This window comes from Mobula birostris, chromosome 18 (assembly GCF_030028105.1).
Source record: "Mobula birostris isolate sMobBir1 chromosome 18, sMobBir1.hap1, whole genome shotgun sequence".
NCBI lineage: Eukaryota > Metazoa > Chordata > Chondrichthyes > Myliobatiformes > Myliobatidae > Mobula > Mobula birostris.
This window is the reverse complement of record NC_092387.1, coordinates 67,279,370-67,306,388: the sequence shown is the minus strand read 5'-3', so window position 1 is coordinate 67,306,388 and position 27,019 is coordinate 67,279,370. Positions and strand designations below refer to the sequence as shown.

The 27,019-nt window shown below is 45.9% G+C and overlaps 1 protein-coding gene across 3 annotated transcripts in view; it reads left to right on the top strand.

The window, feature by feature from the left end:
* zswim8 (zinc finger, SWIM-type containing 8) overlaps nt 1–27,019 on the top strand; it is a 186,559-nt gene that overhangs the window by 113,103 nt on the left and 46,437 nt on the right. For all 3 annotated transcript variants that reach the window (XM_072282863.1, XM_072282862.1, XM_072282864.1), the window contains exons 14-17: nt 7,591–7,774; nt 13,428–13,526; nt 16,514–16,638; nt 20,792–21,029. In XM_072282863.1, the coding sequence (XP_072138964.1) occupies nt 7,591–7,774; nt 13,428–13,526; nt 16,514–16,638; nt 20,792–21,029 (646 nt within the window). The remainder of the gene's footprint in view (nt 1–7,590; nt 7,775–13,427; nt 13,527–16,513; nt 16,639–20,791; nt 21,030–27,019) is intronic.

The window sequence follows — 27,019 nt, the reverse complement described above, 5'->3', positions numbered from 1 at the left end:
TGGTTGGCGAATTGTAGAGGGTCCGGTGTGGGTGGTAGCAAGCTACAGATGTAATCCTTGACCAGCCTCTCAAAGCATTTGGTTATTATTGAGGTGAGTGTGACAGGACACCAGTCATTCAGACATGTTACCTTGGTCTTTTTTGGGTACAGGGACAATGGTGGATAATTTGAAGCAGGAGGACACTCTACACTGGGAGAGGGAGAGATTAAAAATGTTAGTAAACACACTAGCCATTTGTGCTGCGCACATCCTGAGTACTCGCCCTGGGATGCCGTCTGGTCCCGCAGCCTTGCGACTGTCCACTCGTTGGAAACACCTGCGTACCTCAGCCTCAGAGATGACCAGGTTGCAGGTTGTAGCGGTGGCTTTCCTCGGAGGCTCAGAGTTAGCGCCATCGAACCGAGTGTAAAAGCGATTGAGCTCAGTTGGGAGAGAGGCCGCGATGTTGGTGGCAGTACTAATTTTGGCTTTGAAGGCTGCGATGGTATGTAACCCTTGCCACCAGTCACGTGTGCTATTCGTTGTGAATCTTGACTCAGTTTTGTCCCTGTATTGTTTCCCCCGGCTGGTGGTGCAGTCACATCAGCGCCGGACTCTGAAACGAAGGTTCTCGAGTTCGAACCCAGTCAGGTCGTTTCCGGGCACGCTTTCCATCCGTGCCGGGTTGAGTGTCGAGTTCGCAACTTGGCCTCGTAAAAAAAACTGCGCTGTGAGAAGGACGGAGGCGGGGTGGGGGGGGGGAACCACTCACAGAATCTTTCCTCCAAGACAACCACTTGAAAAAATGGTCGCCGAGGCTCTGGCAGAGTGTGGCACAAAAAAAAATTGTTTCACAGCCTTCATAGCTTTGAACAGATTGCAGCTGCTTTTCTTGAGCTCCTGTGTGAAACGTATATCAGACCCAGAGGGTCTCCACGAGGAAATAAGACAATTACACACGACATTCCTACCGAATGGCTACAAGGTGAAGGAAATCAATTGGGCTGCTGGAAAAAATCAGGAAAGCTAACAACGAGGAGAAATCCATTGCTACTGCTTGTCTTCCCTATGTTTCCATGGTTTCTGGAAGGACCGCCAGGATCCTGAAGAAATACCAGATTAATACCATCCACAAACCCGTAAAGAAGCTCAAATCACAGCTTATGTGGATCAAAGATGACCTGGGACTCGGGTTGGCTGGATTCCCTGTGAACGCAGAGCAGCGTATATCGGCCAGATGGGACGCACGGTGGAAACCCGCATCAAGGAGCACAGGAGTGTATCTGTTTGGATTACCCAGAGAAATCAGCAGTAGCAGAACATTGCGTTTACAATGGCCATGGGATTGACTTTGGTGACACAAAACTACTGTGTCATGCCACTGGCTTTTGCGACCGCCTGCTAAAGGAAGCCATTGAAAGAAAACTAAAGGAAAGGAATTTTAACAAAGACGAAGATCTCACTCCAGTAAGAACTGGAATTCAATTTTAATGAAGGTGGGAGAGCGGAAACCTGATTGGATGAGGACTAACCAATCAGGAGGGATGGACTACAGGGTTATAAATACCACCAGACTTGACATGCCCAGGCATCATCTCTGAAGAAGATGGCAGAGTTTGTCTTTGAAAGGTCGGTTATAATGGATACCTGTGCCCAGCTAGAAGCCCGAGAAGAGCTTACTTGTCATATATGCCAAGAAAGAACTAGATCTTCTTTCAGAGGGGATAACTTCACACAACTTCACTTGCCCCATCACCGAACTGTTCCCACAAACTAAGGATTCACTTTCAAGGACTCTACCTCTCATGTTCTTGATATTTATTGTTTATTTATTTATTATTATTATTTCTTTCTTTTTGTACTTGCATAGTTTGTTGTCTTTGTGCACTGGTTGACGCCCAAGCTAGTGTGGTTTTTCATTGATTCTATTATGGTTATTATACATTTATTGAGTATGCCCACAAGACTGAATTTCAGGGTTATACGTGGTGACATATATGTATTTTGATAAGAAATTTAATTTGAACTTTGAAGCAGAGTTGAATGAGTACTTGAGGAGCTTCAGCATAATGGTTTACATACCCCTCTTTTTAATTTGTTTTGTACTTGCCAGTTTGTTGTCATTTGCACTCTGGCTGATTGTCCATCTTGTTGTGTGAGGTTTTTCATTGACTCTGTTGTCTCTCTTTGTATTTACTGTGAATGCCTGCATGAGAATGAAGTGCAGGGTAGTATATGGTGACATACATATACTTTGATAATAAAGTTAGTTTGAACCTGGAACTTTGTGTTACACTGGATTTCCAGCATCTGCAGAAGCTCCTGTGTTTATTATTACGGAATAAATATTGTAGGTATTGTAGTTCATAAATTGTAAACAGCTTAAAATCTAGAGCAAACAACAGGAATTCTGCAGATGCTGGAAATTCAAGCAACGCACATCAAAGTTGCTGGTCAACGCAGCAGGCCAGGCAGCATCTGTGGGAAGAGGTGCAGTCGACGTTTCAGGCCGAGACCCTTCGTCAGGACTGCACCTCTTCCTACAGATGCTGCCTGGCCTGCTGCGTTCACCAGCAACTTTGATGTGTGTTGCTTAAATTCTAGAGTTCTACATTGGAAATAACTGTATTCTAGTACTGAGCAAGAGTGCTTTCAGCTGTATACATCTATGCTGCCAAACGAAGCAACATTCCTCAGCACCAAGGCGCACAACACAGTACAAATAACTCACAGACAACACAGAGTAACATTATCACAAATAAATTAACAAACAATAAAGTATATTCCAGACGACTGACATTTAGCATAAAGTGCACTTACAAGTTAAAAAGTAAACAGTGTAATGCTACTGGCGCTTCATACGTGATTAGACCCGGGTGGTGTCAGGGAGTTCACTAGTCTTGTGGCCTGGGAGAAAAAGCGGTTTCTCATCCTAACAGTCCTTGTCCTAATGCTGTGATATACCTCCTGCTTGATGCTAAGAGGTCAAAGAGATTGTTGGACAGATCGGAAGGATCATTGACAATGCTAAGGGCTCTGCGTACACAGCGCTCTTGATAAATATCTCTGATGGGTGAAAGAGAGTCCCCGATGATCTTCTAAGCAGTCCTCGCAATCTTTTCTAGTGTCTTGTGGTCAGATGCCTTGCAATTCCCATAGCAACTGGTGATGCAGCTGGTCAAGACACTCCGCTGGGTAATGTTGATACTGCATTCATCAGTACTTTCAAGATTCAGGATTATTCAATGTGATTTCCTGCACGCAAGTGCACAACTCCAGATCTGATGCAGTACAAAAAGACTACCAAAGATAAAGAATAAATAGTAATAATAAATATAATTACATTAGGTGACTGACGGGAAGTAATAAAGTTGTGGTGGTGGAATTGGTGGAGGTGTTGATCAGCCTTGCTACTTGGGGAAAGTAACTGTTTTTGAGTGTTGGTCCTGATGTGGATGCTATGTAGCCTCCTCCCTGATGGGAGTGGAGCAAACAGTCCAAGATCAGGGTGGGTGGGATCCTTCATGATGTTACTGACCCTTTCTACATGTCCTTGATGGTGGGTCGGGCGGTGCCAGTGATGCTTTGGGCAGTTTTGACTCACTGTTGTAGAGTCTTCCAGACCACCTCAGTGCATTTTGTCTGCCGGTGCATGGCTATCACAGATCACCATGCATTCAAATAATTTCTCTAAAATTGGAAGGAAAAAGTTGATTGAAGGTTCTCTGCCCAAAACGTCGACTGTTTACTCTTCTCTGTCGTCGCTGCCTGGCCTGCTGAATTCCATCATTTTGTGTGTCTTGCCAAGGGTAAAGCTGCTTGGGTTGCTGATCCTGCATTTCCTCTGTGAAGTACAAGTCCCCTTTCCCTGCTTCCTTCCCACATCTTCAGAGGCATGGACCAGTCAGTCATAACTGGGGTAAGTCATTCTACTGGCGTGCCATTGGAAGTGTCCTGTCTGGCTGCACCATTGTATGGGATGGAAACTGCAAGGCATCAGGCCACAAGATCCTACAGAGGATAGTAAAAACCACCGAGAGGATCACTGGGGTGTCCCTCCCCACTAGGTGTGTCATTTACCGGAGCATTGTATATGAAGGGTCTGAAGTATTGTTGAGGAACCCTACACCCCACAGTCTCTTCGACTCACTGCCGTCAGGAAGGAGGTACGGGAGCATCAGGACTAGGACTGCCAGTCTGGGTAACAGCTGCTTCTCTCAGGCTGCAAGACTAATGAATATCTTGCAAACACCGAGGTCTTATCACTTGGATAGCGAGCTGTTTGCTGTTTACTGTTTACCTGTGCTGAGCACTACATGCATTTTGAACAATATTTTAATAAATTATTTGTGGTAATATTTTGTTTTTTGTGCTGTGTGATGTATGTTGGTGGGTGCACCGTGCTCTGGAGGAACACGGTTTCGTTTGGTTGCATACATGTACAGTCAGATAACTTGAACTTGATAACTAGAGAAGGTCACAGGTCAGGTACAAGTTGGAGCAGCCGTTGTCTTGCTCAGTGAGAGATGTAGCATAGGGACAACCTTCTGGCCCATTAAATCTGTGCCAACCATCAACCATACATTTTCAAAGTCATAGTTAAAGAGAATCTATTAATATAGTATATACTGTGTTCCTTAAGTTTGTTATAGCCAGGGGTGGTAATGGGGATAAGCTCTCACTACCGATTAAATGCTCGCAATGGTGTGCGCCTCAAATAGCTTCTGACAGCCAGGTCTAGCTCCTGGCTTTCACGTGTGGCTTAGCTACTAAGCCCGGCAGAACCATTTCTACTGACAGGAGAAAGGATGAAGGCTGGGTTACTGGCCCCTTTAAACCAGTCGCTTCAGGCAGCTGGGGCTCGTCAGCTGTGGTTGACAACTTATCTAAGAGAAGGAAAACTCTGATTTCAAACCTCATGGGGCAGGCTTTCGGAGTAAACCCCGAGGGAAAGATCCGGAGCTGGAGTCCGTAAGGCAGTCCTACATTGAGTTCAATGCTGACCGGCAACTCCTGTGATGCTGTTGGTGCCAAACTGTACCGGCCTCCGCTGTTCCTTTGGGTTCTCAGATGCATGGCGAGGAGGAGCTCGCTAGATGGGCAACAGCTTGCTCTCCATATTGTACTGCCCAGGCTTGTGTATCTAGAGATCTGGGACACAATATCCCTGGTCAACCCTGACTGACGAGGCCTCACTCACTGTGTATGTCACCATATACTGCCTTGAGGTTCATTGCCTTGCAGGCATTTCACAAGGAAATAAAGAAATGCAATAGAACTGATTATTATTTGGTGGGAGTACAACTAGAAGTCATGGGTTAAGGGTGAAAGGTGAAAAGATTAAGGGGACCATGAGGGGAAGCTTCTTCACTCAAAGGGTGTGAGAGTGTGGAATGAGCTGCCAGCGGAAGTGGTGTGTGCAACATTTAAGAGGTTTCCATAGCTACATGGATGATAGAGGTCTGGAAGGCTGTGGTGTCGGTTGATTGGAATGTCTTGGCATAGACTAGAAGGGCCAAATAGCCTGTTTCTATGCTGTACTTTTCTATCACGATGAAAAATAGACTTAAAGAATGACAAATAATCAAAGACAAGTTGTGCAAATAAAAAATGAATAATAGTAGTCCATTTTCTCTCTCATCCCCAATCTCTTGCCTTCTCCCCGTATCCCTTCATGCCCTGACTAATCAAGATTCTTTCAATCTCAGCCTTAAATATATCCAATGATTTGGATGCCACAGCCAACTGTAGCAGTGAATTCCACAGATTCACCACCCTCTGCTTAAAGAGATTCCTCCTCATCTTCGTACTACAGGGTGGACTAACTTTGCACAAAGTCCAATAATGCTGCAGCAACTTTGGGCAGGTGAACAGCAAATGCTGCTGTTACCCAAGCATTGATGTTTACTTTGCCTCCAATGGGTGGCACGGTAACGTAGGAGTTAGTGCAATGCTTCACAGCGCCAATGATCAGGGTTCAATTCCCGCCACTACCTGTATGGAGTTTGTATGTTCTCCCCGTGGCTCTGAGAGGTTCTTCCAGATGCCAAGGCTTCCTCCCATGTTCCAAAGATGTGTAGGTTTGGGTCAGTAAATTATAGGGCATCCTACTCTGGCGCTGGAAGCACTTGCGGGCTACCGCCAGTGGATCCTCAAACTGGGTTGCTCATTGACACGAACGACGCATTTCACTACATGTTTCAATATTTTTATCTACGTGTGACAGATAAAACTAAACTTTCTCTCTAATGTTCCAAAAAAGGCAGAGTTTTAATCGGCTTATTGTTGCTTTTTCCTGCCCAGCCTGCTGTCCGCCCCTACAACACCTTCTGTTACTCCTAATGCCAGGGTCCTCTCCACTCCTGCTCATAACAACTTTACCGATCCAGGTCACGCCTGCTGATCTTGGCACTTTGACTGGGTGGTGGCTCAATGCAAAACCAATGCATTTCACTTGAATAATTAATCCTGTTCAAATGAAGAATGTGTGTCCAAAGCCCTGACCAGCTGGAATCCTGCAGAGATCCCATCTTTTCTCTCAGCTATCTCATGCTGTGGGAATTTCGAAGCTGCTTTCCTCATTCCTACTTCCTGGGATTAATTCATCAACTGTTTTTCCTGGTATTTTGGTGCTTTGAAAAATTAATGTTTGGGAATCGTTCACACAAGAGATTCTGCAGATGCTGGAAATACAGAGCAACACACACAAAAAACACTGGAGGTTCTCAGCAAGTAGAGCAGCGTCTGTGAAGGGGAATAAACAGTCAACGTTTCGCACTGAGATCCTTCATTGGGACATAGTGTAGACAGAGATGAGGAAGAATTTCTTCAGCCAAAATATGGTGAATCTGTGGAGCTTCTGACCACAGGAGGCTGTGGAGCCCAAGTCAATAGGTATATTTAAGACTTTGATAAATGGTCTCAGCCTGACTATTTAATTTAAAGTAAACTTTTTATCAAAGTACGCATATGTCGCCATATGCAACCCTGAGATTCATTTTTCTTGCAGACATTCACAGTAGAACAAAAGAATACAATAACAGCAATGAAAAACTACACACAAAGACTGACAAACAACCAATATGTAAAAGGACACAAATTGTGTGCAAGTATAAAATTACATAAATAATACTGAGAATACAAGTTGTAGGGTCCTTGAAAGTGAGTCCATAGGTTGTGGAATCATTTCAATGTTGACATGAGTGAGGCTATTCACGCTGGTTCAGAAGGGTAATAACTGTTCCTGAACCTGGCGGATGTGGGACCTAAGGCCCCTGTACATCCTGCCTGATGGCAGGAACAAGAGGAGAGCTTGGCCTGGGTGGGGGAAGCGGGGTTCTTTGATAATGGGTGCTTTTTTTCCTGTGGCAGCGCTCAATGGTGAGGAGGAATGGGGTCAGGACTGCTTCTTCCCCTCTGTAGATGCTGGCTAATGGGCTGAGTTCCTCCAGCATTTTGTGTGTGCAGCTTGGGATCACTCTGTTCAGTGATACTGCTTTGCTTTGCTGTGGCGATCAGTGTTCATCCCTTGATTGGCCTTGAGAGGATTCATGACCTCCAAATGTGAAATGACGACGAATATCCTCAATTTTTTTCCCTCCTATCCAGGTTAAACTTGCTTACCAGGAATCGGAAATTGTGGCCTTGCTGAAGAAGATTCCATTGGGGATCGTAGAGATGAACACAATCCGGGAAAGAGCAGAGCAGCTGAGAGAGGGAAACTTGTGTGATTACAGGCCAGTCCTACCACTCATGTTGGCCAGTTTCATCTTTGATGTCCTGTGCACTCCAGGTAAGTGCCTGGGACTTTGATCTGCGCTCTATGCAATGACATAGAACGTACATTTAGCAATGGTAGCGAGGTTTGAGAGGTATTTACACAAGCATTGTCATTGCCAAATAATTGGACTTGTTCCTCATTACTCTATATTTTACTTGTGCACGAGGAGCTCAGCATGGCCCATCACCGACGCTCCCTCTAATTTGTAATGACCTATGTGCGCAAAAATCTTGTGCAGTGCAATCTTTCAAAAAGTGACATGTGCGCACTGAGTAATTTCTTCAATAAGAACAGTATAAATAAGCCAGTTCTAAAATCTGCAGACAAATCATCACAAACTCCATGTTGTCAACACCGTCTGCATCAGAAATCCAGAAAACGAAATGTGGTTGTGTACGATCGTGATATATACTTAACATGCCAATGAGGCAGATGGCGACAACCTTTTGTGTGCAGTTTGAATTTCTTTGTGCATTAGTAGCAAAAGATGTTTGCATGGACACGCCCAGGGAACATTGCCTGCCACCATACTGTTCTAAATTCTGAAAAGAGAAATGCCAGTTTTGTACAGAATTAACTACCGGTTATAGATATTGACGATTTGGTAATCTTGTGTATGTTCAAATTCCTTACTTGCAAGAACAATCACCATTCACAATACAAGTGTTAAAAGTCAATAGAAACTACAAGCTGACAACCGATGATACTTTGAAGTTGTTAAGGTAATTGCCCCTAGTTGGTGTGTGTGCCTTGAATCCTTCTGTTATATCCTTATCTTGTCTCGGTATGCTGAATGGCCCCGCCCCTGCGGTGTGAAGGGAAGCTATGCTCTTCAGAGATGTTCTTAAGACTGTTCTTGCTTGGACATTATTCTAACCCTTGCCTTGCCACAACTTCCACAGCATGATGAGGCTGTGAATAGAGGGATACGGACCACAAACAGGCAGATGTTCAATTTAATTGGCATTGTGGTTGACACCAACATCGTCCTCTGAAGTGCCTGTTCCTCTGCTGTGCTTGCTACTGCACTGACACAGGCCATCAAGTCCATGTAGGTGTGTATGTGGCATGGTAACCCCATCACCCCGACTCCCACCTCCAAAATATAATTCTGCTGCTATCTTCCACTTGGGTATATCCAGCTCCTCCTTAAATGCCATTGCACTGTGCTGCCTGATGGGACGTGACTAATCGTGCCGAGACCAGTTCGTCAGTGCTTGAGTTGACTAAGCTCAGTACTTCATGCTTTGGTAGCGAGTACCTATGACTGTGCCTCTGTTGCCAGGGAGCTTCTTATCCGGCTGAACACTGCTAAAAGGGATGGGGAGATCCAGGGATTGTGAAATCCAGGGGATGGAGAAGTATGGGTGAATGGAAAGATCCGATGGGTGGAGAGATCCAAGGGATAGAGAGATTTTGGATCTAAGGTGTCTCTGGCCGGTACTGTTCTACATACTATGTTGATGTTTGTAAGCGTTGTCTCACTGCATCCACAAATGCTTTGCGTGCAATGGCAAACCTTTGAGTTGTCATCACCGTTGTATTGTGGGAATTATCCCCCTGTGGACACAGCAAGCAATTTGTATGTAAAATGTAAGGGGTATAGATAGGGTAAATGCAAGCAGGCGTTTTCCAATTAGGTTGGGTGAGGTGAGAACAACTAGAGGCAATGGGTTAAAGGTGAAAGGTGAAATATTTAAGGGCAGCATGAGAGGAGATATCTTCACTCCGGAGAGTGGTGAGAGTGTGGAATGAGCTGCCTGTGGGAATAGTGGATACAGCTTTGATTGCAACATTGAAGAGAAGTTTCGATAAGTACATGATGAGAGGGGTATGGAGGGCTATGGTCTGGGTGCGGCTTGATGAGAACAGGCAGAGTAACAGTTTGGCATGGACTAGATGGGCAAAAGGACCAGTTTCTGTGCTGTAGTGTCCAATGACTCTATAACTCTGTTCCGGACAACGAGATACAAACATTCACGTTACATGTGAGGGGAGGCCATTTGCCCCCCCAAGCCTGTACTGCCATCCAATGTGATGGTGCTGAGTGGGCTTTCTTTATTCTGTGGCCAAGGTTACTGGTGTCCCTGATAACAGGAGCCATCAGCTTCATATCAATCCCAGTTGGTAACATTAAACATTTTGAGTTTGAGAATGGTGAGGAGAGTCCTGATGCTACTGTATATCACCATTCGTTCTGAAACCCTGGACAGTTGTCCCTGCACCGACCTTCTCACTCCAGAATGTCACGTGGTCAGCTTACCCCTTCCACCTTCATACCCCACAGAAAAGGCCCGTCAGCCCACCGTGAACATGCCGACCATTGAGTCCTATCCATACTAATCTGACTTGCCAGCATTTGGTCTGTAACATACCCTGCCTTGAAGATCCACGCTTAGGGCAGCACGGTAGCATAGTGCTTTACCATACCAGTGACCGGGGTTCAGTTCCTGCCGCTGCCTGTATGAAGATTGTACACTCTCCCCCAGACTGTGTAGATTTCCTTTGGGTGCTCTGGTTTCCTCCCACAGTCCAAAGATATACCAGTTAGGTTAATTGGTCATTGTAAATTTTCCTGTCGGGGGGGATTGCTGGTTGCCACAGCTCAAAGGGCTGAAAGGGTCTATACTGTGTCGTATCTCAATAAATAAATTCAGGTATTGATCAAGATACCATTGTGAGACCCTGTGTCTCACCAGGTCAGGCTGTGTGTTCACAATTCCAACCACCCTTTGGTTGAGACAATTCTCCTTCAGATCCCCTCCGTCTTGACATCTCTGCCATGAGGAAATATTTCTCACCATCCACAACTCTAATTTTGTGAACCTCTGAGCAACTCTGTCCTCAGCCTCCGCAGCTCGATGGCAAACAGACCAACCTCTCTGACTCATTCCTCACTTCACCCAGGCAGCACCCTGGTGAGCCTCTTCTGAGGTTTACTGCTGCGTTTATTAACCGAGATTAACCAGACAATTACTTCTATCTATAAATAATGGCCACTTTGCTGCCCTAATTGGTATGAGGACTGGAGGGAAAATAAGTAAGGGCACCTATAGAATATTGAATGGCCTAGACCAGCAGTTCCCAAACCGGGGTCCACAGACTTAGAAACAGGGAAAACCTACAGGTCCTTCAGCCCACAAAGCTGTGCGGAACTTGTCCTTACCTAGGGCTACCCATAGCTCTCTATTTTTCTAAGCTCCATGTACCTATCCAGGACCTTATCGTATCCGCCTCCACCACCGTCGCTGGCAGCCTATTCTGCACGCTCACCACTCTCTGCGTAAGAAACTTACCCTTGACATCTCCTCTGTACCTGCTTCCAAGCACCTTAAAACTGTGCCCTCTAGTGCTAGCTATTTCAGCCCTGGGGAAAAGCCTTTGACTATCCACACGATCAATGCCTCTCATGATTTTATACACCTCTATCAGGTCACCTCTCATCCTCTGTCACTCCAAGGAGAAAAGGCCGAGTTCACTCAACCTATTCTCATAAGACATGCTCCCCAATCCAGGCAACATCCTTGTAAATCTCCTCTGCACCCTTTCTATGGTTTCCACATCCTTCCTGTAGTGAGATGATCAGAACTGAGCACAGTACTCCAAGTGAGGTCTGACCAGGGTCCTATATAGCTGCAACATTACTTCTTGGCACTTAAACTCAATCCCACGATTGATGAAGGCCAATGCACCATATGTCTTCTTAACCACAGAGTCAACCTGCGCAGCAGCTTTGGGTGTCCTAGAACTTGGACTCCAAGATCCCCCTGATCCTCCACACTGCCAGGAGTTTTACCATTAATACTATATTCTGCCGTCATATTTGACCTACCAAAATGAATCACATCACCATTATCTGGGTTGAATTTCATCTGCCACTTCTCAGCCCAGTTTTGCATCCTATCAATGTCCCACTGTAACAGCCCTCCATATTATCCACAACACCCCCAACCTTTGTGTCATCAGCAAATTTACTAATCCATCCCTCCACTTTCTCATCCAGGTCATCTCTCAAGATCATGAAGAGTAAGGGTCCCAGAACAGATCGCTGAGGCACACCACTGGTGACCAACCTCCATGCAGAATATGGCCCGTCTACAACCACTCTTTACCTTCTGTAGGCAAGCCAGTTCTGGATCCACAAAGCAATGTCTCCTTGGATCCCATGCCTTCTTACTTTCTCAATAAGCCTTGCATGGGATACTTTGTCAAATGCCTTGCTGAAATCCATTTACACTACATCTACTGCTCTACCTTCATCAATGTGTTTAGTCACATCCTCAAAAAATTCAATCAGGCTCGTAAGGCATGACCTGCCTTTGACAAAGCCATGCTGACTATTCCTAATCATATTATGCTGCTCCAAATATTCATAAATCCTGCCTCTCAGAATCTTCTCCATCAACTTACCAACCACTGAGGTAAGACTCACTGGTCTGTAATTTCCTGGGCTATCTCTACTCCCTTTCTTGAATAAAGGAACAACATCCTCAACCCTCCAATCCTGCAGAACCTCTCCCGTCCCCATTAATGATGCAAAGATCATTGCCAGAGGCTCAGTAATCTCCTCCCTCACCTCCCACAGTAGCCTGGGGTACATCCCGTCTGGTCCCGGTGACTTATCCAACTCGATGCTTTCCAAAAGCTCCAGCACATCCTCTTCCTTAATGTCTACATGATCAAGCTTTTCAGTCCACTGCAAGTCATCCCTACAATTGACAAGATCCTTTTCCATAGTGAATACTGAAGCAAAGTATCCATTAAGTACCTCAGCTCTCTCCTCCGGTTCCATACATACTTTTCCACTATCACACTTGATTAGTCCTATTCTTTCACATCTTATCCTCTTGCTCTTCACATACTTGTCGAATGCCTTGGGGTTTTCCTTAATCATGTCCGCCAAGGCCTTCTCATGGCCCCTTCGGGCTCTCCTAATTTCATCCTTAAGCTCCTTCCTGCTAGTCTTATAATCTTCTAGATCTCTATCATTACCTAGTTTTTTTTTTAACCTTTCATAAGCTCTTCTTTTCCTCTTGACTAGATTTTTAGCCTTTGTAGACCACAGTTCCTGTATCCTATCATCCTTTTCCTGTCTCATTGGAATGTACCTATGCAGAACTCCACGCAAATATCCCCTGAACATTTGCCACATTTCTTCCGTACACTTCCCTGAGAAAGTCTGTTTCCAATTTATGCTTCCAAGCTCCTGCCTGATAGCCTCATATTCCTCCTTCTTGGCGAATGGTAGGGGTCCTTGAGATAAAAAAGGTTCGGAACCCCTGGTTGAGATAGAGTGTATGTGGAGAGGATGTTTCTCATACTGGGGGAGTCGAGGACCAGAGAGCACAGCCCAAGAATAGAAGGACATCTCTTCAGAACAGAAATGAGGAGGAATTTCTTTAGCCAGAGGATGGTGAATTTGTGGGATTCATTACCATGAACGGCTGTGGAGCTGGGATTAGGCAGTGGAGCTCTTATTCAAACAACATAGATACGATGGGCTGAATGGCCTTCTCCCAAATTTTCCACCAGTCTATGAGAGGGTTTGTAACTGATATGGCCGTGATTGGTGTATTAGTTTCTGATCACAATGATGTGAACAGTCAGTGACCATTTGTCCTCTGAAGAGTATTCCTGTATAACCAGCTTCTCCCATTTCTTCCAGTCGTTTCACCCACTGGATCAAGACCCCCAAGTCGAAATCGGAATAACGAGATGCCTGGTGATGAAGAGCTTGGCTTTGAGGCAGCCGTGGCGGCGCTGGGTAAGGAGAGCTTTATTCAAATAGAGGTGATCCATTGTACCACTTGTAAATGAGCTACACTCAGTGGACACTTTATTAGGTCACCTGTACACCTGCTGGTTAATGCAAATATCTAATCAGCCAATCATGTGGCAGCAACTCAATTTATAAAAGCATGCAGACATGGTCAAGAGGTTCAGTTGTTCAGACCAAACATCAGAATGGGGAAGAAATGTCATCTAAGTAACTTTGACTGTGGAATGATTGTTGGTGCCAGATGGGATGGTTTGAGTACTGAAGAAATGACTGATTTCCGGGGGTCTTCACCCACAATAGTCTCTAGAGTTTATAAAGAATGGTGTAAAAAAACAAAAAAAAACATCTATTGAGTGGCATTTCTGTGGCTGAGAACGCCTTGTTAATGAGAGAGGTCAGAGGAAAATGGCCAGACTGGTTCAAGCTGATGGGAAGGTGACCGTGACTCAAATAACCAGGCATTACAACAGTGGTGTGGAGAAGAGCGTCTCTGAATACTCAACACGTCGAACCTTGAAGTGGATGGGCCTCAGCAGCAGAAGACCATGCTGGGTTCCACTCCTGTACCTACTAAAGTGGCCACTGGCCATCAGTGAAAGGCCATGTGGAAAGCCATTCCAGCTACACCTCCTCGGCTTCAGTTCAGCTTTCACTTCTACCAACTGAGTCCTCGCCTCTTTGTCTCTTTTTTCACTGTGGTCTGTTGTCCTTTTGCGATCATTAGCCAGGTTCCATTGTGTGACCATGGTCCGTGGAAGTCACAACGTTCGATAGATGGTCCTTGCAACGTTAGCTTATTACCAAATATAAATTACCTATCTTGTGTTTTTTAATTTGAATCAAATTTTGTGAACTTGCTAGTTAGGTCACTGTAGGTATCGAAATGTTTTCACTCATGGTCTTGAAGAAGGAAACGTGGTTACAAGATGAGGGATGACCATTTAAAATGAAGGAGTGAAGAGACTTCTTTCTGCAGATGGTGGTGGACCTCTGGAATTCCCTACCCAGATGGTGGTGGAGGCTAGATTATTGGAAAAATTTAAGGTGGAGACCTTAAGGTCTTAAAAAGACCAATACACCAATCACGGCCATATCAGTTACAAACCCTCTCATAGACTGGCGGAAAATTTGGGAGACCTTAAAAAGATTCAAATTAAATATACAACATTATAATGCTACTGGCACTGTCATAGATAATGTGTACTAGGTGGTAGCAGGGTGTTCAGAGCTCTCACAGCCTGGGGGAAAGAAGCTATTACCCAGCCTACCAATCCGTATTCTCATACTGCGGTACCTTCTGCCTGACGGTAGGAGGTCAGAGAGATTGAGGGATGGATGGAGAGATCCTGGACAATGCTGAGGGTTCAACAAATGCAACTCTTCTGATATATCTCCTTGATGGGAGGGAGAGAGTGGGAGACCCTGATGTTTCCCTCAGCAGTCCTCACAATCTGTTGTAGAAGGGGATGCAAAGAGGAATTAAAATGTGGGATGGGTCAGCTGTGGTTGTTACTAAATGGCACAGGAAACTTGAGACCTCTTTTATTCTGTTCATTTCCATGTGGTATCTCATTTTTTTCCCTTTCCCTAAATTTGCTCCGTCAATCTTTTACTCCCCCTTCCCCTCCCTCTTCTTTTCAAGTGACCTCCCCATCGAAAGAATATAAGACCATAAAACATGCAAGCAGAATTCAGCCTATCAAGTCTGCTCTGCCATTCCATCATGGCTGATTTATTATCCCTCTCAACCCCGTTCTTCTGTCTATTCCTTATAGCCCTGACTAATCAAGAACCTATCAACCTCTGCTTTAAATGCATCCAGTGACCTGGCCTCCACAGCTGACTATGGCAATGAATTCCACAGATTCACTACCTCTGGCTAAACAAATTCCTCCTCATCTCTGTTATAAAGGGATGTTCTTCTATTCTGAGGCTGTGCCCTCTGGTCCTAGACTCCCCCACAATAGGAAGAACTCTTTCCCTGTCCACCCTCTCTAGTTCTTTCAATATTCAATAGATTTCATTGAGATCCCCCATATTCTTCTAAACCAGCAAAACAGACCCAGAGCTGTTTAACATTAAAGAAATACGGAAATGGTATAGAGTCAGGGTCAACTATAGTCATAGTCATAGCCATACTTTATTGATCCTGGGGGAAATTAGTTTTCGTTACAGTTGCACCATAAATAATAAATAGTAATAGAACCATAAATAGTTAAATAGTAATATGTAAATTATGCTAGTAAATTATGAAATAAGTCCAGGACCAGCCTATTGGCTCAGGGTGTCTGACGCTCCAAGGGAGGAGTTGTAAAGTTTGATGGCCACAGGCAGGAATGACTTCCTATGACGCTCAGTGCTGCATCTCGGTGAAATGAGTCTCTGGCTGAATGTACTCCAGTGCCCACCCAGTACATTATGTAGTGGATGGGAGACATTGACCAAGATGGCATGCAACTTAGACAGCATCCTCTTTTCAGACACCACCATGAGAGAGTCCAGTTCCATCCCTACAACATCACTGGCCTTACGAATGAGTTTGTTGATTCTTTTGGTGTCTGCTACCCTCAGCCTGCTGCCCCAGCACACAACAGCAAACATGATAGCACTGGCCACCACAGACTCGTATAACTTCCTCAACATCGTCCGGCAGGTGTTAAAGGACCTCAGTCTCCTCAGGAAATAGAGACGGCTCTGACCCTTCTTGTAGACAGCCTCAGTGTTCTTAGACCAGTCCAGTTTATTGTCAATTTGTATCCCCAGGTATTCGTAATCCTCCACCATGTCCACGCTAACCCCCTGGATGGAAACAGGGGTCACCGGTACCTTAGCTCTCCTCAGGTCTACCACCAGCTCCTGTGTGCATGATTGTTTTTTTTAACAAGTATACTTGTGATAATTCCTAACACTTTGCTTGGTGTCACTTTCAAAAGCAGTTTGTTTGTGGTAAAACGTGCATATTCTCTCCTTAGGTATGAAGACCACAGTGAGTGAGGCAGAACACCCCTTGTTGTGCGAAGGTACTCGGAGAGAGAAGGGAGACCTTGCACTTGCTCTCATGATCACGTACAAAGATGATCAAGCCAAGCTTAAAAAGGTAGGTAGTGGCGATCTCGGTGACATTGTCTGTTTATGTGACTGCTGATAATCCCAGGTCAGCAACACGAAAGATTGTGCAGATGCTGAAATCCAGAGTAACACACGAAACACTTGAAGGAACTCGGCAGGTCAGGCAGTATCTACGGAGAGGAATAAACAGTCAGGATTGATGAAGGGTCGTGGCCCAAAACGTCGACTCTTTATTCCTTTCCATAGATGCTGCCTGACCTGCTGAGTTCCTCCAGCATTTTGTGTATGTTAATCTTAGATCAGTCTAACTCGTTCATGTTGGGCAAATGAAATGTTCCAAAAAGATAAAGATTGTCTTAATACATCAAAACATTGTAACATCCAATGGGAGAGAGGGAGGAACGAGGCTTGGTTTGTGGTTCTTGCTTGGTAAATTTGATCAGTTGTGTTTGTGTTGTTCTGCCAAGCGTTGTGAACATGCCACGTTGGCACCAGAATGCTGGCGACCCTTGTGGGCTGCCCCAGCACATCCTTTGGTGTGCTGGGTGTTGATGCAAACGACCCCTTTCACTGTATGTTTCGATGTACACATGATTAATAAATCTGAATCTGAGATGTGGCGTTTGCATCAACAACCAACGCATTCCAAGGATGTACTCGGGGCGTTCGCAGGTGTTGCCACACTTCCAGCTCCAACACAGTATGCCCACAACTTACCAATCCTAACCTGTCAGTACTGTGCAAAAGTAGGGTACTGTATTTGTCAATGTAGAGCAGAGAGTGTGTTTGTTAATCTGGCAGGAGCAAAGGATGCTGGGAATGGTGGGTGCGGTGGGAGAGGATGCTGGGAATTGTGGGTGCGGTGGGAGAGGAGCGGGACAGGTGGGGTGCGGTGGGAGAGGATGCTGGGAATGGTGGGTGCGGTGGGAGAGGATGCTGGGAATGGTGGGGTGCGGTGGGAGAGGATGCTGGGAATGGGTGTGGTGGGAGAGGTGCGGGACAGGTGGGGTGCAGTGGGAGAGGATGGTGGGTGTGGTGGGAGAGGATGCTAGGAATGGTGGGTGCGGTGGGAGAGGATGCTGGGAATGGTGGGGTGCGGTGAGAGAGGATGCTGGGAATGGTGGGTGTGGTGGGAGAGGATGCTAGGAATGGTGGGTGCGGTGGGAGAGGATGCTGGGACAGGTGGGGTGTGGTGGGAGAGGATGCTGGGAATGGTGGGTGCGGTGGGAGAGGATGCTGGGAATGGTGGGTGCGGTGGGAGAGGATGCTGGGAATGGTGGTGTGCGGTGGGAGAGGATGCTGGGAATGGTGGGGTGCGATGTGAGAGGATGCTGGGAATGGTGGGATGCGGTGGGAGAGGATGCTAGGAATGGTGGGTGCGGTGGGAGAGGATGCTGGGACAGGTGGGGTGTGGTGGGAGAGGATGCTGGGAATGGTGGGTGCGGTGGGAGAGGATGCTGGGAATGGTGGGGTGCGGTGGGAGAGGATGCTGGGAATGGTGGGGTGCGGTGGGAGAGGATGCTGGGAATAGTGGGGTGCGGTGGGAGAGGATGCTGGGAATGGATGTGGCGGGACAGGTGGGGTGTGGTGGGAGAGGATGCTGGGAATGGTGGGTGTAGTGGGAGAGGATGCTGGAAATGGTGGGTACGATGGGAGGATGCTGGGAATGGTGGGTGCGATGGGAGGATGCTGGGAATGGTGGGGTGCGGTGGGAGAAGTGCGGGACAGGTGGGGTGCGGTGGGAGAGGATGCTGGGAATGGTGGGGTGCAGTGGGAGAGGATGCTGGGAATTGTGGGTGTGGTGGGAGAGGATGCTGGGACAGGTGGGGTGCGGTGGGAGAGGATGCTGGGAATGGTGGGTGCGGTGGGAGAGGATGCTGGGAATGGTGGGGTGCGGTGGGAGAGGATGCTGGGAATGGGTGTGGTGGAAGAGGATGCTGGGAATGGTGGGTGCGGTGGGAGAGGATGCTGGGAATGGTGGGTGCGGTGGGAGAGGATGCTGGGAATGGTGGGGTGCAGTGGGAGAGGATGCTGGGAATGGTGGGGTGTAGTGGGAGAGGACGCTGGGAATGGTGGGGTGCGGTGGGAGAGGTGCGGGACAGGTGGAAGAGGAGGAGCGCTTGCTTTTGGGAGAGGAGGTGAAATAGGTCCAGTCAGACCTAGTGCTGAGACACCAGGTGAGGTCATTTGATTGCAAATGATTGGTTTATTGATCATTACAGAATGTCTGCTCCTCCCTTCCCTCTCCCTTTTCCTTATCATGACTCCCCTCTCCCTGCCCCCTTCCAACTCTTAGTCTACAACAGAGACTCATATCAGAATCAGTTTTATCATCACTCACATGTCATGAAATTAGATTTTTTTTGCAACAGCAGCAGTACAGTGTAATACATAACATTACTACAGTACTATGCAAAACTCTGAGGCACACTAGCTATATTTATGTGTCTTTGACTTTTGCACAGTAGCATACGTTGTTGGAATGTGGGAGGAAACCAAAGCACTTGGAGCAGACTGACCCGGGGAGAACGTACAAACTGCTCGCAGACAGTGGTTGGAATTGAACACGGATTGCTGGCACTGCAGAGCATTGTACTAACTGTTACGCCTCTGTACTGCCCTTAGTCTCCTTCAACCAACAAAAGGCTTCTTTGCTAACCTTTATTTCAGCCACGTCACTGCACTGAAACCAGGCTGCTGATAGCCATGGTGGAACAGTGATAATTGGCATTTGTGAGACGAAGCTGGTTCAGCTGTTACTGATCTCAGTAATATGCTGTCTGAACACTTTCTAAGAAGATGGCTTTTTCAAAATATGCAGAGTGCAATCTTCCAAATGGATTTTAATTTACAGTTGGTAAATGGATAATCAGAGTTTGAATAATTGGCACAAGTGAAAGTTGGAAGTAAAGATGAGGGTTACTCTCCTCCATTCTCCATCGGAGTGGAATGCCTGAGAGTGGGGATAGAACACAGAACACTACAGCACAGTACAGGCCCTTCAGCCCACACTGTTGTGCTGACCCTTTAACCTACTCCTCACACACATCCCTCCATCTCTCTATCATCCATGTGCGTAAGTCTCTTAATTGTCAATTTAAGATTTAATTTAAATGTATTATCAAAGTACGTATAGGTCACCATATACTACTCTGATTCATTTCCTTGCAGTCATTCACAGTAGAACAAAAAACGCAATAGAATCAATGAAAAATTACAGACAAAGATTGACAAGCAACCAATGTGCAAAAGACAAACAATGCAAATACAAAAAAACTAATTATAATAATGATGATGATAATAAATAAATAATACTGAGAACATGAATTGTGGTGTCCTTGAAAGTGAGTCCATAGATGGTGGAATGGATTCATGTTCGATCACTCACTTTCAATTCCCCTAATGTTTCTGCCTCTACCACCACCACCATCCCTGTCTGTGTAATGGAATTACCTCTGACATCCCCCCAATTACTTTCCTGCAAGCACCTGAAAATGATACCCTCTTGTATTAGCCCTTTTCCCCCTGGGGAAAGTCTCTGGCTGCCCACTTGATCCATTCCTCTTATCAAGTCACATCTCACCCTCAAACACTTGGAGTGGGATCGTCTGGAGGACTGCAGGAAGAGAGCAGTGAGAAGGAGGTCTGATGGGAATGCTATTCCCTGAACTGGTGTGGGAATGATGTTGAATATTTGGATTTGGATCAGGAATTGGTTTATTATTGTCACATGTACTAAGGTACGGTGAAACCCTTGCCTTGCGTACTTTTCATGCATTACAGAGGGCGTCCAAGTATTTCAAGGTAACAGTATACAGAATATGATGGCTCACCCACCAAAATGAAACCAAGCTATTAAAGTCTTTGGCTGAAACAACAGAGTGAATTCCCATCAATAGATACAGTAAATCATAAACGCAAGAGATTCTGCAGAGGAACACACACCAAATACTGGACGAACTCAGCAGGGCAGGCAGCATCTATAGAGGGAAATGAACAGTCAACGTTTTGGGCTGAGACCCTTCTTTAGGCCTAAGATGTTAACTGTGTATTCATCTCAGTAGATGCTGTCTGTCCTGCTGAATTCCTAATCTCCCCGCATGGCCTGTTGGCAAGCTCCGTTGTGGCGCAGGACACTGACCAGGGATATTTTGTTCTTCTCTGTAATATTCCTGTTGTAGATTCTCGACAAGCTTTTGGACAGGGAAAGTCAAACTCACAAACCTCAGACACTGAGCTCGTTCTACTCATCCAGCAAGCCTCTGGCCACCAGTCAAAAATCTCCGTCGAAGCACGCCTCGCAGGCCACAGCCAGTGTCCATCAGCTGACCAATACGGCATCCGCACCTCAGCAGGCCAGCGTGCCCGCCCCGGTTCAGAACGCTGCAGCCGAGAACTTTCCCGAGGGGTCAGCACACGGTATGTCTAAAACACTTTTCACCTTTTGTTGTTTCTTTAGCATCAGTAGATAAATTACAGTTGTAAATTTCATTTGTTTTACTAAATCATATAATCTCATTTTGTGGGAAAATTGTATGATATGCCACACAAAAAAAATGGGAAGATCATTGAGCATCTTCACGCTGTCTACTGCAAAATCCTGGATCTCCAGTTAGTTACCTATTTCAATTTGACTTTCTATTTTAAGTTCAAGTTTAATTGTCATTCAAACCATACATGAATACCCATGAATACAGCCAAACAAAAGTGTTATTCTGGTGCCAAGGCGCAAAACACAGAGACAACAGTCATACACAGCACGTGGCACATACAGCATGTATAAGGTAATAGTAAAGTACAGTCACACGAAAAAATAGTCCGTCCCTGAGTCCATGTATGTTGCAGCAGTCTGCTGTTGAACACAATGCAGCTTGTCTTCGCTGAGCAAACACAAGGGAGGCGGGGAGGGGAGGTGGGCAACACCGACTCCAGCTTGTACACCGCACCAAACTCCTTCTGGCCCTCCCAAGGAACACCTGACTCCAATCTGTCTCCCTGGGAGGGTACACATTCCATTCCAACATGTTGGTCCCTGGCCTCCTCTGTTGCTACGATGAGGCCACTCACAGGTTGGAGGAGTAACAAATCATATTCCATCTGGGTAACTTCCAACTTGATGGCATAAACATCAGCTTCTCTAAACTAATGGTAATTTTTCCTTCCCCCTTCTCTCTCTTTTCCATTCCCTATTCTGCGATCCCCTTTCACCCCATGTCCTCACCTGACCATCAGCCTCCCTGTGGTTCCCTTTCACCCATGGTCCACTCTCCTGTCCTATTAAATTCCTTGTTCAGCCCTTTGCCTCTTCCAACTATCCCCTGCCAGCTTCTCACTTCATCTCCCTCCTCCCCTGTCCACTCACCTTCCCCATCATCTGGTCTCACCTATGATCTGCCATCTTGTACTCCTCCCCTTCCCCAGCCTACTTATTCTGGCTTCTGCCCCTTCCTTTCCAGTCCTGGTGAAGGGTCTTGGCCCAAAATGTAGCTGTTTAACCTCTCGTGAATTTGCTCTATCCATTGGCAGCTGCCAAAGCTGTCTGAGGAAACCTACCTGTCACTGAGTTTTAGGTAACCTGGCCTTGTGTCTGTGTTTGTGACTCTGTTGGACTTTGTCTTGACAGCTCTTGTGCTATTTTTGGAATGTTTTATTAGAAAAAACTCCCACTATCCAGACCATGCTCTCTTCTCACTGCTGCCACTGGGCAGGAGGTACAGGAGCCTTAGGTCCCACATCACCAGGTTCAGGAACAGTTATTACCCCTCAACCATCAGGCTTCTGAACTCGTGTGGATAACTTCACTCACCTCAACTCTGAACTGACTACCAGCATCCCCACATTCAAGGACTACAGCTCATATCCTCGGTATAAATCAATCATTTATTTATTTATAATTTTGCATTTCCTTTTGTGTGTGTGTGTGTGTGTGTGTATATATATATATATCTATCTATCTCAAGTCTCTGAGTGACATGTTCTGTAAATTGATGGTGCATGAGCGTTGTCGGAAAGGATAAGCCGCTCTCAGTTCTCAGCACTCAGCAGACGAACCTACACGTGCACGCAATCCACCTTTCACCATTCAGTATTAGCTTATTTTTTTTCTTAATGGAAGGTCTCAGCCTGAAACAACAACTCTTTATTTCTCTCCATAGATCTGCTGAGTTCCTCCAGCATTTTGTGTGTGTCACTCTGGGTTTCCAACATCTGCAGAATCTCTTTTCTGTTACTGACTTTTTGTTTAATTCCATTCTCCTGATAACTCTGAGAATAATGCGGAAGGAAGGTGCAGAAGCAGTTCATTCCAAAGAGGAAGAAAGATCCCAAGGGGAGTAAGGGGAGGCTGTGGCTGACAAGGGAAGTAAAGGACAGTATAAAGATAAAAGAGAAGAAGTATAACATAGCAAAGATGAGTGGGAAGCCGGAGGATTGGAAAACTTTTAAAGAGCAACAGAAGATAACTACAAAGGTAATACACGGAGAAAAAATGAGGTACAAAGGTAAACTAGCCAAGAATATAAAGGAGGATAGTAAAAGCTTCTTTAGTTATGTGAAAAGGAAAAAAATAGTTAAGACCAAAATTGGGCCCTTGAGGACAGAAAAGAGTGAATTTATTATGGGGAACAAGGACGTGGCAGACAAGTTGAACAGGTACTTTGGATCTGTCTTCACTAGGGAAGACACAATCTGCCAGATATAATAGTGGCCAAAGGACCTAGGGTAATGGATGAACTGAAGGAAATTATATTAGGCAGGAAATGGTGTTGGATAGACTGTTGGGTCTGAAGGCTGATAAGTCCCCGGGACCTGATGGTTTGCATCCCAGGGTACTTAAGGAGGTGGCTTTAGAAATTGTGGACGCATTGGTAATCATTTTCCAACGTTCTATAGATTCAGGATCAGTTCCTGTGGGTTGGAGGGTGGCTAATGTTGTCCCACTTTTCAAGAAAGGAGGGAGAGAGAAAACAGGGAATTATAGACCAGTTAGCCTGACGTCAGTGGTGGGAAAGATGCTGGAGTTAATTATAAAAGATGAAATTACGACATATTTGGATGGCAGTAACAGGATAGGTCCGAGTCAACATGGATTTACAAAGGGGAAATCGTGCTTGATTAATCTTCTGGAATTTTTTGAGGATGTAACTATGAAAATGGACAAGGGAGAGCCAGTGGATGTAGTGTACCTGGACTTTCAGAAAGCCTTTGATAAAGTCCCACATAGGAGATTAGTGGGCAAAATTAGGGCACTAATTTTGGTATTGGGGGCAGAGTACTGACATGGATTGAAAATTGGCTGGCTGACAGGAAACAAAGTAGCGATTAATGGGTCCCTTTTGGAATGGCAGGCGGTGACCAGTGGGGTACCGCAGGGTTCAGTGCTGGGACCGCAGCTGTTTACAGTATATATTAATGATTTAGATGAGGGAATTAAAAGTAACATTAGCAAATTTGCAGATGACACAAAGCTGGGTGGCAGTGTGAAATGTGAGGAGGATGTTATGAGAATGCAGGGTGACTTGGACAGGCTGGGTGAGTGGGCAGATGCATGGCAGATGCAGTTTAATGTGGATAAATGTGAGGTTATCCACTTTGGTGGTAAGAACAGGAAGGCAGATTGTTATCTAAATGGAGTCAAGTTAGGAAAAGGGGAAGTACAACGAGATCTAGGTGTTCTTGTACATCAGTCACTGAAAGCAAGCATGCAGGTAACAGCAGGTAGTGAAGAAAGCTAATGGCATGCTGGCCTTCATAACAAGGGGAATTGAGTATAGGAGCAAAGAGATCCTTCTGCAGCTGTACAGGGCCCTGGGGAGACCACACCTGGAGCATTGTGTGCAGTTTTGGTCTCCAAATTTGAGGAAGAATATTCTTGCTATTGAGGGAGTGCAGCGTAGGTTCACAAGGTTAATTCCTGGGATGGCGGGTCTGTCATGTTGAAAGATTGGAGCGACTGGGCTTGTATACACTGGAATTTAGAAAGTTGAGAGGGGATCTGATTGAAACATATAAGATTATTAAGGGATTGGACATGCTGGAGGCAGGAAGCATGTTCCCGCTGATGGGTGAGTCCAGAACCAGAGGCCACAGTTTAAGAACAAGGGGTAGGCCATTTAGAACAGAGTTGAGGAAAAACTTTTTCATCCAGAGAGTGGTGGATATGTGGAATGCTCTGCCCCAGAAGGCAGTGAAGGCTAAGTCTCGGGATGTTTTCAAGAAAGAGATGGATAGAGCTCTTAAAGATAGCAGAAAATCAAAGGTTATGGGGATAAGGCAGGAACTGGATACTGATTGTGGATGATCAGCCATGATCACAGTGAATGGTGGTGCTGGCTCAAAGGGCTGAATGGCCTACTCCTGCACCTATTGTCTGTGTCTATTGTCTATAACTCTTAATCCCCCCCTACAAACCAAGAACCTATCAATCTTTGGTTTAAATACATCCAATGACTCAGCCTCTACAGCCCTCTGAGGCAATATAGTCCACAGATTCACCACCCTATGACTAAAGAGCTTCTTGCTCATCTCTGTCCTAAAGGGATGTCCCTTTACTCTGAAGTTGATCTTTCTGTAGGATGCATGGCTTTTCCCTGGGTGCTCCACTTTCTTCCCACGGTCCAAAGATATACTGGACAGATTCCTACTTACTTGCTGGCGCTTAGGGCAACAGTGAAAGTCCTCTGTCTTCAATGCTGTTCCCGGAACAATTTTGTTTGACCAGTCAGGGTTGTTAGCCCTGACCTGAAACCCCACCCCCCATCCCTGAATCTGGAGGACCAGTGGACCATTGTTAGTCTTTTTGACTTATTTGGCGTGGGTGACCATCCCAAAAGTCAAAGCATAAAGCCCTGACTCCAGCCAGCGTAGCTCTCCGGATCACTGAGACACACAAGCGTCCAAACCGCGACAAGGTTGTGGTCCTCTTGGAGGGGCAGGTTAGTTGGTCGTTGTATATTGTCCCATGGTTAGGGTAGGGTTAATCCATCCTGTGCCCGTAGATCCTAGATTCACTTACCAATGGAGACATCCTCTCCACGTTCACTCTCTCCAGGCCTTACAGTATCTGGTAGGTTTCTGGTGAGATTCCGCACCCTCCCACCCACCCTTATCCTTGTGAACTCCAGATTTTCCTCCTGCTTTGGCAAATATTTGTACCTCAATCCACAGCATGGAAATAGATTATTTTTGGGTTGCGGGTTGGGATTTTGATTTGTATACATTAGCCTGTGCATCTCCCCGTCAGAGAGTCTGGGCCTGAGGTGGAGTCCTGCTTCTGTGTCTGGAGTGGGAGGGAGGGAGGAAAAGGGGTTTGCTTTGCTGTCGTTGCTTGTGTTGATCTGAGCATTTTGGGGAAGCTGTGTTGGCACCAGATGTATGGTGATACTTGCAGGCTTGGGTGTACATCCCTGGGTGAGTTGGTTTTTAACACAAATGACACAATTCAATGTTTGTTTCGATGTATGTTTGATAAATAAGTGGACCTGAATCGGATTCTGAATGACAGTATCTTTGCAGGCATTATCTGGCATGTCTCCCGTGGCAGTAACTTTGCTGCACGGGAACCTCATTGGGAATTCCAGGAATCCAACCGCATCCAAATGTGGTTACTATAACAACGTCAGACATGCTGTTGATCTGTCTGACAGTGACAGACTCATTGAAATAGGCCCTTTCATTGGCTGAGTCTGTGCTGACGTCACTAAACCCATCCTATTCTCCCAGCATTCCCCACTCAGCAGCTCAGAGTAGAGTAGAAATGTGCCTGTAAACTAGTAGCCTTGCTCTATTGATCCACCCATTTGCAGTATTCATCACTTTTCATGTTTATTCTTTTTATTTTAAGATACAGCACGGAACAGGCCCTTCTGGCCCAAGTCTGTGCTACCCAGTTATACCCATGTGACCAATTAACCTTCCAACTGGTACGTCACTGGAAACAGGAGCGCCCAGAGGAAACTCATGAGGTTGTGGGAAGAATGTACAGCGGCAGAATTGAACCCAGGTGCCTGGCAGTGTCACAGCGTCACGCTAACTGTGCTACGGTGCCACCCAGTGCCGCCATATTGAATGGTGGTTGTTCAGTGAACACTTGACCAGTCGCATCACTATAGAACAAAGCAGCCTGCTGAGGGCAGTCAGTGCCAGCAGGATGGTTTGTTGACCATCAACAAACTGCTCACTGACAAGTCTTTCAGCAGCACCTCCCAGATCAGAGACCCCTGCTCCCAGGATTTAGCCTTCAGTTGTGTGAGTACATCACCAAACACAGGGTCCCTTCAAATTTCATTTTATCCCGTCCTGGAGACTTTTTTTTTCCTGTTCCTACAATCCTGGAATCGTAGGTCACTGGTAGACAGAGTGGTGAAGCTTTTGACCCACCTGCCTTCATCAGTCACAGCATTGTGTCCAGG